This window comes from Colletotrichum truncatum, assembly GCF_014235925.2.
Source record: "Colletotrichum truncatum strain CMES1059 chromosome Unknown Contig_0009, whole genome shotgun sequence".
NCBI classification, from domain to species: Eukaryota; Fungi; Ascomycota; class Sordariomycetes; order Glomerellales; family Glomerellaceae; genus Colletotrichum; species Colletotrichum truncatum.
Genome location: NW_027222406.1, coordinates 392,850 through 406,762, shown reverse-complemented (window position 1 = coordinate 406,762; position 13,913 = coordinate 392,850). Strand labels below are relative to the sequence as shown.

The window sequence follows — 13,913 nt, the reverse complement described above, 5'->3', positions numbered from 1 at the left end:
TTATTTCATGAGAGCGATCGTCTTCATCTGCTCAAAGTTGGGCAAGCCCAATCCCGTCACAGGGTCCCATCCCTGAGTTCCGTTCCATGATGCAAAAGGGATGACGCCAGCGCCTTGGATCGGCTTTCCGGATTGCAAATCGACACCGCCACAGCCCTGGGCAACGCCGGCATTCACATCGGTGAGACCACGGAATCCTCTCTTGTACAGCCAAGGGTTCATGAAGCCCATGGTCGGCTGATTGACGCGGATTCTGGCGTCGTTGAGTAGTCCAACGAGGCCGGCGACAAGCGGGGCAGAGGCCGAGGTTCCTCCGGTACCGACGAGCCTGTCTGCTGCGACTATGGGAAACGGAGGACTCGCGGAGTGGGCAGAGATATCAGGGAACCCGCGGCCGCTGAAGTTGGCGAAGGGCTCGTAGTACTTCTTGGTCTCGGACGAGATGCCGGTCGCGAGGTAGCTGGTGACGGCGGCCTCCTGGTACCACGCCTGCTTGAAGTAGTTGCTGAAGCCGCTGCCGGAGGCGATCCATGTGATCTCGGGGCCGAAAGCCTGGGTTCCGCCAACGGCAGTGATATACGGGCATGTAGCGGGGAAAGTCGGTGTGAACTGGGGTTTGTTGCTGCCATCATTGGCACGGCAAGGGGCACCGACGCCAGTGTCGCCGCTGGACTCCAAAATGGTGACTCCACGCAAGCCCATCATGCCAATGAGGTTGCATACGCGCGTGGCGTACTCAATTGGCACCGTCTGCTCATCGTCACCGTACGACACGGAAAGCACCTGGGGGATGTCTTTGTTCTCCTGCGTCATCATGAATTGGTAAAAGTCAAGGAACGGCTCGTTCTGGTTGTCGGCCGGGTTGGGTGAGCGGAGATTAGGGACCAGAGGTCCATTTCCACCGGTGATGAACTGCGTGATGGGCAAGGTCTTGACGGTGGCCGCCATAACTTGCGCGTCGAGGTTTGCCTCGCCAATGGAACCTTTGGGGTCCTGGTGGTCCAGGCCACCGTTGACAAGCACACTTTTGAAGTTCTGCGCCGGCAACTGGAACCGGGTCAGGAAGGCCGTCAGGTCGGGCTGGCGCGCAGACTGGTTGAGGAAGCTCGCAAAGCCAACTCGACTGCCGGCGGCGGGGTCGGCCTGATAGGCACCGTAGTTGTATGCCAGTTCGAAACACGCGGGGGTAAACGCCCTGGAGCAGTTCGCAGTGGCACCAGGGTTCTGACCCTGTCTACGGGCCAACGGAGGCGGAACGGCATCGGCGGGCATAGGGTTGGCAAAAGCCGGGTCGGATTTCATGTTTCCAAAGTATGTTGTTGGCGTCACAAGCTCAATGTGTTGCGCCATCGTGTCGGGGACGGAGTACTCCTTCGTTCGAAGCTTCATAGAGCCCTGGACGTCATAGTATGCAAAGCTTGCGCCGAGAATCCTGTTGGCAGTCGCCACGTCCGTCGCAAAGTTGACGAAGCGCCCGCCGTCGGTATATGAGACGTCCTTGACGTTTTCCTTGGCGAGCCACGCCTGTACCGCGGCGACGGAAGCCTCCGCGGGCTTGAATACCTCATTGACTTGGGCGGCTGAGAGGTACTTGCCGTAGTTGGGGCTGTCGGGGTCGGAAACATCCTTGAGCATTGTTTCGAGTTTCTCGATATTCTGCATCTTGAGACCGATCTGGAGGTTGATCTGCTGGTTATCAGCGGCCATGTTTACCATTGACACGCCCGATGAGAATGTAGCCGCCCGTGACATGAGGCGGGCCTCGACAGCAGCTGTAGCAGCCACCAGGGCTATGATTGTCTTGAGAAGAGCCATTCTCGCCGGCCTTGTGTGTCAACCTGAAGGTCGGGTGCGACGTGATGATTAAATACGATGCTCCGGTCCTACACGAGGCCGAACCTGATCTACTGGTCGCAACTTCGAGGCGGTGACAAGCTACTGAAATATAAAGGCAAGAGGTATGAGACCCATAGGCAGAAAACACGCCGTATTGAAACAGACGGGGAGAAACGATTATAGTTAAGGATAATTCTAAATCTTGCGGGTTGTTCCGACCTCATACTTCCTCTCCCCTTACTCATGTACAAGGAACTACTTCTCAGCCAATTCAATGCTTACCCGAAGCCGGTACGACAGTTCAGACAGTACATGTCGTAGAATACAAATTGTCATGTTATCCATCGTCTGAAGTTGGGTGAGGTTTTACGATACTAGCGAGGTCGGACTTTAAGGTTACAAGATTCCAAACGTGCAGGATGCAAGTTTCGATCCCCGGTCCTTGCTTCTTCCGCATGGATTTGTGGCGGGATCGCCGAGGCCAAGTGTATTGCTTGGTACCTGGGGGCCACAACACAGGAACCATGAACCTTCCCACGGAATGATCCTTAGTACATAGTTTCTATGAACTTTAGGCTCCTGGATTTGAACTTTAACTAGCCTTGTTTTTCTTAGCATACTAGTAGATGTCAAGACTCGTAGAAATAAGGACTGAATCGTGCAAGTCAGGAGCTTTTCTAATGCCCACTGGCCGGTCACCCTTACGTGGCCAAACGCTCAAGATTCTCATGCACGCTGTCACAATATTCTCCCATTATTCCCCCTTGCCATCAATGTTGTCATAGTGTCTGGCGAATGAATTGGGGATATCAAATAGTTGACAGTCGCCGGAACAGTCCCCACTGACTTTGAGGAATTGAGATGTGAAGTCAAATCACTTGACACATGCAACAAAAGCTGAGTCGAGAAGAAACACCCCACGATTCTTGGCTGGCAGTGAAGAAACAAGCATTCCCACCGCACTGCTAGCGCCGCAGATCCAGTCAATCTCAAACGCGCGGAGTTATGTTTCTTGACCATTTGATTGTGTTTCTCTATGACCAATCCTATGTGCCCCTTGGTCCCCTCGGCAGCTGCTCCGAAAATAGGTACCGGGGACGGGCCATTCAATGATTTCAATGACTTCTCCGGTTAAGCTCCCTTTTCTCTTGGCGGAGGTGTTTTTCACCCCACGTCTGGGCCGAGCAAACGGATAGCAAGGGCATAGCGGTGATTGAGTTACTTGGTTTCCGAATCCGAGCCGCACTCTAGTAAGAAGCCAACCTCTTTCGACCTGTATATGGATGGCTGACCATCGGGACCGGACAAGCTACCTAGCTGAATATGGTGATTGTAGCCTCTTCCAGAAAGTCGTTGGTGTGGAAGAAGACCTATGAGGTGACGAACACGAATCACACCTTAGGAAACACGTTGTTTTTCAAACTATGCACGAGCTTGGGAAAGTTTTTTTTGCCTTTACCAATACAAATACCAAGCAATACCTAACTTCGAGCTGAGAAATGTATCGTCCCAACTTCGAGAACTTGAGGCGATGGCAAAACATGAGGGAGAGTTCTTCCGACCGGCACAGATCTGATAAACTCTACTGACCAATGGGAATGCTGTACAGCAGTCATGGGACTGAGACACTTTCGCTCTACGACAACCCGTCTGTGCGCTTTGAAATTGTTGCCGTGGCGATGAACTCGAACTGATCAACGGGAGGAACGAATGGAGCGAAAGGAGGTATTGGATGGGCGTCTGGAATTTTAATCTCAACCATGGCCTTGCGGCCGTTCCATGGCGGCTGGAAGAACCTGCGTTGTCAAACGTTAGCAAGCCCCCGATTTGTCTTTCGATTCACTCATCACCAACCTTGAGTCTTGATACAAGTGGCTGACGTATATCTCAAAATTCGAAGCTGATCGAAACTCGACAACCTTGAACATAAAAATGTTCGTGGGCGTGCTCCAGCAGATGGCGTTGTTGCTTGGAAATCCGTTTTTGGGCCCGTTTTCATGGGTTATCCCGTCCCATTGCCAGGTCGCATTGCAGCGCGCGCCACTGACATCGACAACGCCTTCAGTGTTATAGTCATAAAAGTCAACTGAAATTATATGTCAATGTCTAAACAGATAGCGATATCAACTTCTCTACTAACATTGTATCGTACAAGAGTACAAACTTGCGCCGTCTTTCCGGTGGCAGATAGACTCAAGGTTGTTCAGAGTCATATTCAGCCAGGGATACCGGAAGCGGCCGACGTCTTTATAGATATCCCAAGCTGTCAGTGCAGCTATTAGGGGTAAAATATACAATAGAAGTGTGAGAGTTGATGAATGCATCACGTCTGTTGCTGGGTATTGAGGTTTTTTTGCATGAGTCGAGCTGGTCCAAACTAATTTGACAGATAACTTGCTGAGGCTGGTAACTTACACTCGAAGCTCATCCAGAATGGGATTTCGGAGTTCTCCCAGTGCATTACTTATAGATTCTGGCGGAGGAGGCATGCCGTATACTTCTTGCCGGCCACAACGTTGGTCTTTGATGACGGGCCGCAGTGGACTGAAAAGTCGTCGAGAAATGGCAATATGTGACCAGCCGGTGATACGCTCACGCGGGCCGGTGCTAGAAGCCGCTGTTATACACAGTTGTACTACAGTCCCCTCGTCATAAACATGAGTTGCTGGCTCTCCAGTATGATGAATGCAATGTTGAGCGGTGGCCGGTACGGTCGAACCGAAATCAAGAGGGTACCTGCTGAAGACTTGCCGTGTTCCCCGGAGATTGTTGTCCTACTTGCGCCTACAGTTACGTTGTAGCAATTGTATATGCAAGTAGAGTGATACTGATCGAGGAGATATTCCAGCCCCGAACCAGGGAAACCGGCAGGTCATACGATCTTGGTTGAACATACTAATCAAAGCTCATGGCTCATGGCGTGATCATAGGTTGTTGAAAACACTTAAAGGAGATGTCACTGGGATATAGCAAAGCCCTAGGTTGTGAACAGCGATTAACATCCAAAATCTGCGGCCGGTAGTTGTTATACAATGGCCTTTTGCAAGGGTTGGGATTTTGAATAGTTCACGGTCTCGTTAACAGAGTATACAGAAAGTTCAGTAACGCTTGTAACAGACATTCCAGTCCAGTGAACCAAATATACGCCCATATCACCTGAGATAAAGCCAACCACAAACACAATTGCACTCCATCATACGAAACGGCAGACCGCAGATTACCATTTTGTACAACCAGCGCGGCAAGTTGCCTTCGCGCCTGCTTTTCCACACCTCACCAGTGGCGGGAAAATTGCCGAATCAGGTCTTGTTTGTTTTCAACGGCCTTTCTCGGCGTTCTTCGAATCAAATTGCGCGCAGTATCGGCTTCCATCAAGAAGCATACCCAGTCTCTTGGAATCTTGACGTACGATAACTAATGTAGCCATCCAGGCGTCGATGATGCACTCTCCAACGCTAAAGCGGCCCGTAATATGCCTAGAGGAAGTCAAATGTGACGGGAAGTACTTCATACAGGACAAACTAACTTTAGCATGTTTCGTGTTTGCATGAACGCGATTGTTTGTGTTCACGACTTAATATGCCAAGGTCCTTCACCGACCATTTCTAGGTTCGATTTACAGAAGTATAGACAATGTCATAGCCTGAAAGATGGTTGTGGAGAGCCCTTGGATCGATTTAATGGCCGGTTTATCTCAAAGTTGCATCTCCGAGGTGATGCCGTCGTGGTACTGCCTAAATAGTCGCTATTTCATTGACCGACTGGATGCCGAGTATAGCAGGAGTGGTGTGAGTCAAATATTCGTAGTATTTGACAACACGCAAACTAACACACCGCCTCTTAATCATCATCTAATAAAAACGAGTCTTGGTTCAGGCGACAACGCAGTGGTGGCTTGACCTAGCTCACCGGGTTGTGTAACTAAGATTTTCGAATGCTGGAATCAGGCATGAATGAGGAGCCTGTGCCGCCAAACACAGCATGGCTAGCATCAGTGTTGAGTCAACAGGCGTTGCCATGATGGCTCATTAGGTTGGACAACAGCTTTTGGGTCAACAGACTATCTTTATCGAGAAAAGCTGTGAAAGGCACACAGAAGGGTTTCTTGACTCAAACCGGGGTGTCAGCCAGGAAACGTTAATTAGGCTTTCGTTTCCTTCCGGGTAGGAAACTTGTCTTGAAGCCATTTGGTGAAATTGAGTTTGCGGGCATGACGAAGGTGACAGAGTTGGGATGTCATGTGTCTACTAGGAGAGTAGAAAAGTAACACGTATCAAAACAACTGATAACACCGGGTTTGTTCGCCTCATAAGGAAAGTAATGACTGTTGAAAGCTGTAGCTCATGAGAAGGAGGCTAGGATAGACTAGCCACTGATTCACTGCTGAGCACCTTCTAAGCACGAAAATACATTGTCACTGAAACGTTAATCTAGAGTTCAATCTAGGGGTTAAGTAGTAGAATCTCTGCAGTTAAGCCCAAGAAACCATGCAAGAGCAAACAGCTAAAGTTGAATGCTTACTTTTTTGTCTTAATACTTGTGTGCCGTGAGAGGGAAGGCATGTCCAAGACTAGAGCCAGTTCTTTCCCGTCATTGTGATGCATCTTACTGAAATGTATCTTCATGTGAGAGTTTTCACAATATTCGGATTGTAATAGGAAAGCGAGCCTTTTGTGTACTGCCTCTTTCCTTTCTTCAGCGCTGCCACTAACCACCAAACTTTCACCACCCCATGGCGACTTTACTCACCCTCCACCGTTTGCACGACCTTAAGTTCTTCAACAACCAGTGACAAAAATCGTCATGGCCAAGCCTAACAATCAATTCCATCATTTCGGCCAACTCCCACCAGAGCTCCGACATGCTATTTGGTTAGAAGCCTTGGCGGTACCAACCGTCATCTGGATATTCAACCACGGAAACCCGGAGCGAGTCAGCACCTGCATCATTGAACCAGGCGCTTCTAGGTCGTGCATGGAGGCGTATAACATACTCAAGAAGACAAGTCAGCCTATGAATATCCCTGGTGGCCGCACTGTCTGGGCCACATCGAGTAACTGTGTTCTTCATCTTGCCGGTACCATCAGTGAAAATCTGAGCCAGCAGCTTTCGGATTTGGTCCTGCGGTACAGTCTCCGGTACATCGCAGTGTGTCATGGATATGGGGAGCCCATCATTTTTGGCAGGTTTTGGCACCTACTCAGAATCATACAGTCTTGGGGAAGTCGGTCCCATAGCATTCGAAAGCTCTTCATCGTACACAAGGTCTCATCTCTATTAAATGTCTATCAAGCAATTGCCGATGAAGTGATCGGAAATAGTCCCGTTGAACAAAGAATTCCTGATGGCATGGGCCAGCTCGTCCACGATGGCTTCAAAAATTGGCCCCAAAGGCCGAAGTTGTGTTTTCTGGAAGCTTAATGCCCAGTATACATACGGCACGGACGAACGTCGGCCAGGCTAATGCAGGGAGTTCAGGAGACTGGAAAGCTCAGGCCATCACCAGGGAAATTAACAGACGAAAAGGAGGCTGTTCCAGAGGAAAATTTTGTGGGATTAATTGAATTCATTTACCTCCAGAAAGCCGGACAACCCAGCTTCTGGTGCTCACTCTCATCATAAAGGTTTGCTTCTCCTCCCCCCGAGCCAGAGGCTGGTAAAGGACCAACAACTCACAATCGCAACTTCAAGGGGTGCAGAATACAGTCTAGGCGCTTACGTACAAACCGCTTATGCGCCGGCTTTTTAAGACACTGAGCACGGAACCATCACTCAACGCCCAATCCTTGCAGCAGACACCGCATTTTCGTCTTGCTGGCCGCTGCAATCGTAAAGCCAACTCTTGCAATGCAAAACCTCAACTCTGAGATTGCCCAAATGGTAGCAACCAATCGATTCCATTTATTTGGCCAGCTTCCAGCGGAACTCCGTCATGAAATCTGGAGGGAGTCTATGGAGAGAGGACCAGTGGTTATCTCGATCGAGGGAACATCGGACGAACTGAACAAGCCCGCCTATTCCACCTCCGTGACCACAAAGGGATCAATCATACCGGCAGCCGCACAGTCCTGTGCGGAGGCATACGATGTATTCAAGAGCGCGAACCCACTTATCAAGTTCTTTGGCCGTAGCGTACGGGCCAAAGCAAGCGACTGTGTCCTCCACCTGAGCGGAACGGTCTTCAAGAATCCGGGCGTTTCGATTCGCGATCTGGTGATGGACTACAAACTACGTCGTGTCGCCATCAGCAATGAACTAGGAGATCATCGAATCCACCTAAATCTAATACGGTTTCTCAAGTCTGAAAAGTGTCATAGCATCCAGTTCGTTTTATTCCTGCGATCCCAAGCACCACAGCCGCCCAGGCGTGCCCGGGCGTTGATCTTGGAAGCGTCAATGCCAGAGGGCGCTCACTTGGGAAACATCATCGACTCGAAGCGACATCTCATCTATAACTTCAAGGAATGGCCAAAACCACCGGAGATCCGTCTTCTCCCCGTTATCATGTCAACCAGCAGGCCGGCGAGGCCTGTGCGAGCCACTGGACCGGCGACAGATGTCTAGGGTGACTGTACCGTTGGGAGGTGGTCAACGAGTCTCACCACTCAACCTACCTTGCATTGAACGTCACCTCAACTTATCTGAAGATGAGATACCCAAGGTTCAGATGTATGCGCCGCAAAGACCTTCGCATTTGCTGAATGCAAACGCCAAACCCAGACTGGCTACAAAAGGCAGTACCTTCACCCAAAAATGAGAGGAAGGCAAGAAAGGAAAGGCTACTTATGGAAATTACCTGGTCTCCAGAAGCGCGATGCCCACCGGAACAGCTTGGAAAACCGCGGCATACGGGCGGGACGGGACGACGGCAAGGGGGCAGCCCTCCGGGGATGAGATTTAAGGAACGGCCGGTATCCCCGACGCTCGGGCTCCGTTCGACGGATACGACGTGCCGGTGGCGGTGCCGCCCCGCCGCCTGTGGGTCGAGGAGGAGCAGTTCAGCCTTAATGCCAATATCCTCTAAATCCCTGGGGGTTATGTTTATTTTCTTTCATTTTTCTCTTGGAATGGCTTGATTGTTTATTTTCGGGCATGCTGCGGTTCACTCATAGCCATTTTAGGACTGGTAGACGATAGAACATCAGAATCCGGCTTGCGTTCCGTGTTTAGTGGTTTGGGGGCCGTACAGAGGTTGTTGTACATAGGATCGGGGCTGGATGGCTCGAACGAGTCCCTTTGGACATCGAACTAAGCAGAATCAAGATTCGACTACATAGCTGAAATCTCGTATTCCCGAAAAAGAGGGTTGCTCTAGAGCAGGGCAAACGAATCTGCATGTGCCTTCCAATATATTGACGTGAGCGGACGCAGGACAAACCTGATATTGCTGGACTTGGCTATGTGGCCGACATCTGCAGGAGAAGGGGAGGAAAAAAAAAAAAAAAACCACCAAATAAACCACCCCATGTCAGCCTCGCGTAACGAGCGGCGGCATCTTTGACTGCCCGTCGAAACAAGGTTATCTTGATGCAAGAGGGGGCGCCGATCATGTCGCTCGTGTCGCTTGTCAGGTGAGGCAAGATGCCTGCAGAGCAAAGCCACCGCCCGCTGTTCACACAAAAAGAAAAAAAGAAAAAAGAAGAAGAAGAAGATGGGAGGACCAAGAAATTCTGGCACGATGGTCGTCCGAAGGTATCATGGAACTCTGGGGAATTGAGATTTTCTCATCAAGTTCGTCTCTGCATGAATCCTGACAGGGTTCCTTGGCACCAAAAGGTCGGATGGCATAACATGGCATGTCGATGTGGTGGTGTACGGTTGTGCCAGCCACTGCAATGATGGGTGTGAAGACGTCTACGGCAGGCAACATGCACAGGAACCCTGATTTCTTAGGTGAGCAGATACCGGGCTAACCCTGGAATGGGATTAGCGGCGTTGTGGAGAGATCCAGCATCCCACTGGCAGAGATGAGATTTTGGGCTGTTGCACTACTACGTAGTATCGCCCCCTTCTGTCTTGCTCTTTTGGATCGACTGAGATGCTATTATTAGAACATGCGAGCAACATGGCCTCGAAACTAACTTTTTCGTCTGGAGCAGGAAAAGGAAAAAAAAGGGTCCCCGATCCTGTTGCGTGTGAGACCCCTGCTCAAATTGAACTGTGTCGGGACACCCAACCTGCTGGTTTGCAGTGGGGGCTAACGAAAAAAAGGTGTTAATTTGTTGGTGAGAGCTGCAGATGAGGATAGAAGGGGAGGCTAGTGTACAGTAATCAAATGGCGACGGGATGAGGTTGTATTTTCCCCCGCAGAAATGCAGCGCCGACGGCCTGGAAGCCGCGGGTTGAGTGGTGCTGGCGTGATGGTAACTGTTTGGGAAGCGGTGAGCTTTGTTGCTAAGCTAGAAACCGCAACTAACTCAGTCAGCCCATCGACCGAGGCCCAAATGGTTGAAAGGATCATGACTCATCCAAGATGAATATGCAGTTGGATGTTAAGTTGAAGAATCTGCTGACGAGCTTACTGGTGGCCCAGGGCTTGGTGTTTTCTCCTTCGGCAACGGGAAGTGGGCCATTAGTAGCTGGTTTCCTCAAGAGAAAAACCCCACCTGAGCTCTCGGTAACCGAGGTTTGTGTGCCTTTAACTCAGCGGCTGCCCAACGACCTAAGTTGGGTAATAGTTGATAGATTGTTGTCTCGCTGATGAAAAGACATAGCATGGTTCGGTGGTCATTTGCCTACTTATCATATGCATCGGGAGGAGCACTCCGAACCCGGGGAGACAGCCAACCAACGTCACTGCATAAGCCGAGTTTGCGACGAGAATCCGTTGTCAGAGGGTATCATGAGACGACGAGTAGTCTTAATCCAGCCACTTCATATTGAAAAGAAGCGACCAAGCATGGGCCATAAGCACAACTCGTACTTGCCCATGCAAGCTGTCATATTCACGATGGTTATACTGTGGTATTTTTAGTGACGTCCCCCTTGTTCGCGGAACTCGAAATGAGAGTTGTGCGGAATTCCATACTTGCGGGGCATATCGTAAGGTGGGGGGGCCTTAAAACAGGCTTCGCTTCTGTACTATGAGGTTGAGCTCTCCACTGTGTATTGGATAGAGCTGTCCGAGGGCACAATGGAGACAAGAGCGAGGGATAAAAAGAAGAACCCTTGGCATTCTTGGGGCTTTCCCAGAGCAAGGTTCTTTTAGGGCTGAGCTGTCTGACAGCTCTTGTGCAAGTTCTGTTCAGCTCAGCGGGGGAGGGGGAAGGGAGTATTCGGCAAGAGGTAGACACAATTGTACAAATCGGTGATTATCTCTCCTTGGCTAGCAAGAGGGATATTTTTGACGGCATTCGGAATCTTCTTACACTCTGTTGTTTCGAAGGATATGTTGTCATTGTTTTGTCCAGAAACTGGGGAAATCTCGGCCCATCCGTCCGAGCAGGAAATCGACGAGGGGTCGCATTATGTCGTTGCTTGCTTGGAGACTTGAGGCTGTGGCATGGCGGCCGCGGGCAAGGATGTGCGCGCGCATGTACTAGCTAGTAAGTGCACGGCGAACGGCAATCATGCATGCTACGCTAGGATCAAAGGTCGGCGTGAGTGAGAGCCCAAAACTCTGTTGGAACCTGGTTCTAGCGCGCAGCGAGCTCTGCTTGCGACCCTTCCATTTTCTCCTCCATTTATCTTGCTCTCAAGTCGGGCAACATGGCAGTATGAATGTCCGTTATTCCGCCTAGGCCCTGCATAGTATCGGCTTGGGACTTTGGGACGTGGGCTTGAGGCTTGTTGTCAGCCGCAGAATGGTGTGTGGTGCCGGTGATTTTCGTAACGGGTACGCAGGGCCAAGGAGCCAGGTTCTACTATGTAGTGGCCTGTGGCGCGGGTAGGGTGGTATCAGCATGAGAGATAACCCGCCGGTAGCTAGCCGAATGACTAAGAAAGGTGGCCGGCAGCGGAGGCCGGTCAAATTCGACAGATATGATGTACTGGCGGCTGCTGATGTATGCCAAAGTAGTTTTTTTCTTTTCTTTTTTTTTCTTTCTCTCTTTTTCTTTTTCTCTGTCTCTGGAAGGAGCTTGTGTTAACAATAGACGGTGGCTGTCGGCAGGTGATTGTGACATTTTATTTCAAGGAAACCCAGAGCTTACGCCGAATAATCCGATGTCGAGCTGGTCTTAACTTTTTCGCTAGTTGTATTTGGGAGGGGGGCTCCCTTGTATTCATCTCATTTCTCACACCTCCCATCCACCAGTGATCTTACTGGCGCTGGATGTTGACTGGCATTGGCTGGACGGAGCTTCATGGTGCTCGAATGCCCGTGTAATCCGGAGGGATCCACGGGAAAGAGGGTAAAAGAAATGAGACATGGGGGACTTGCAGCCTCTTGCTGGTCCCTGCCGTTGCCCGTTTTCCCTAGGTCTTTTTTTTCTCGTAGTAAGCCTCACAGGCCCGGCCCCTTAGGCCTTTAAAGCCCGAGTCCACCATGCTCCGTGGTGGGGAAAGAAGAAAGATGCTTGGTGAAAGGGTAACTGATCAGCCCTATCCTGGCGTGGCATCCCAACACGACGCTATTCGCCTCCTCTCACACCTTCCCTCTCAGACTCTGGGTGTGATCACTTCCCCTCAGTCGCATTTCCGTCTAGTTCGATCCAATGTTGCTGACTATTTTTTCTGCCTTTGACATCCACTTTTGGCATTAGCAAGGGGGGAACAAACAGACAAACATAATACCTGTCTGTTCTCTGTCGTCCATTATCTTGTTCACTCCATCATCGTCCGTTTACTGAGGGCTGTTGTCAACCCATTTCATCATCCTGTCAACTGGAGGATCATTCCGATAATCATCACCCCCCTGGCGACGCGGATCGAAACCAGTCTCTGTTTCACCAAACCACCCCAGATCCCTCCCCCGCAGCACACGCAGCCCAACCCAGCGTGTCGCTCATCCCCCTCGTCGGGTCTCAGCGAGTGCTCTTCTTTTTTCCCAGGAAGTTGCCAACTGACTGTTCGTCTGAACAGGAGGTCACAGGTCACCCCAGCAGCGAAGCCGGAGCCAGCCCATTCGAAAGAAGAGGAATACCTCAGACAAGACGCCGCGTTGCCTCTCTTATCCACTCCTATATTTTCTGTCCTGCCACTGTCGGTCGAGAATGGCATAGCGCTGCACGCTGGGACTGGACGGACATAGAGACAGCGCCTACCAAATCAGCCATTGGCACCACCCTAGTAGCACCCAGCAAGCCATCTGATATCAGCGAATCCAGCGAGCCACTTCAGCAGAAGCAGACACGGCCGTGGGACGCAGACACACAGACGGACAGTAACGCACATCCGCATCCACATTCACCACTCATCCTAGACAGCTGACAGACGAGCTTTCGCCTGGGATTGACTTGTGTGCACAGCCCCAAGGAGGCCCCTCCACGTCCCCCCCCTCCACTCCTAGGGAGAGAAACCCAGTACGGCATCCGCTTCTGCAGCTGCGTAGCCAATCCAGTTCAACCCGTCTGGTTCTGCCTGTTGCTCCTGTTGCTACCGAGCTGGGCTATCTTCCATTTGGCGGGCTCAGCACAGCACACGTAGCCAATCCGTACGTACGTTTAATTGAGCTTGAGTGAGAAGTGGACAGACTGAACAGGGTCGCCAGACGCAGACGCGCAAAATTAGGACAGGGTCCAGCAGGCCGGGCTGATCAATCTCCAATCTCTCCTTGTCCTGTCATCCATCGGCCATCCTCTTGCTTCCTTTTCCTGTTTGCTGCTGCCGCCTTTCGCTCACCTACTCGCTTGATTGCTTGTTTGATTGCTGCTCGTCAACCTTGGAAACTTGGAACTGACTGGTCAGCTTGACTGACTGGAGAGAGAACGAGAGAGAGAGAGAGAGAGACGAGTAAGAGAGACGAAAGAGGGTACACGATCCAGAAAGAGAGGAAAGGAAAAGAGCTGAGCTGAGCTTGTCACTGCCCCCCTCTGGCCAAGCACCAAGCTGAGAGCTCTGTCCCCCCGTCTTCCGTTTCCGTCTTTGAGTGTCTCTGCTGCTCATTGTCAGTCAATACGGCTGGGCTGTGCCATATT

At 50.9% G+C, this 13,913-nt stretch overlaps 3 protein-coding genes across 3 annotated transcripts; 1 reads left to right on the top strand and 2 right to left on the bottom strand.

Annotated features, from left to right (window-relative positions):
* On the bottom strand, nt 1–1,815 carry CTRU02_212650 (tripeptidyl peptidase a; the record flags this gene model as incomplete). The annotated part of the gene is made up of 1 exon (XM_036723519.1): nt 1–1,815. One exon carries the CDS (start codon nt 1,813–1,815, stop codon nt 1–3), a length of 1,815 nt encoding a protein of 604 aa, XP_036584795.1.
* Nucleotides 1,816–3,472: 1,657 nt separating this feature from the next.
* Nucleotides 3,473–4,049, bottom strand: CTRU02_212649 (uncharacterized protein; the record flags this gene model as incomplete). The annotated part of the gene is made up of 3 exons (XM_036723520.2): nt 3,473–3,632; nt 3,691–3,922; nt 3,977–4,049. 3 exons carry the CDS (start codon nt 4,047–4,049, stop codon nt 3,473–3,475), a joined length of 465 nt encoding a protein of 154 aa, XP_036584796.2.
* Nucleotides 4,050–7,683: 3,634 nt separating this feature from the next.
* On the top strand, nt 7,684–8,400 carry CTRU02_212648 (uncharacterized protein; the record flags this gene model as incomplete). The annotated part of the gene is made up of 1 exon (XM_036723522.1): nt 7,684–8,400. The coding sequence occupies one exon, from the start codon at nt 7,684–7,686 to the stop codon at nt 8,398–8,400; it is 717 nt and encodes a 238-aa protein (XP_036584798.1).
* Between the last annotated feature and the right edge of the window lie 5,513 nt (nt 8,401–13,913).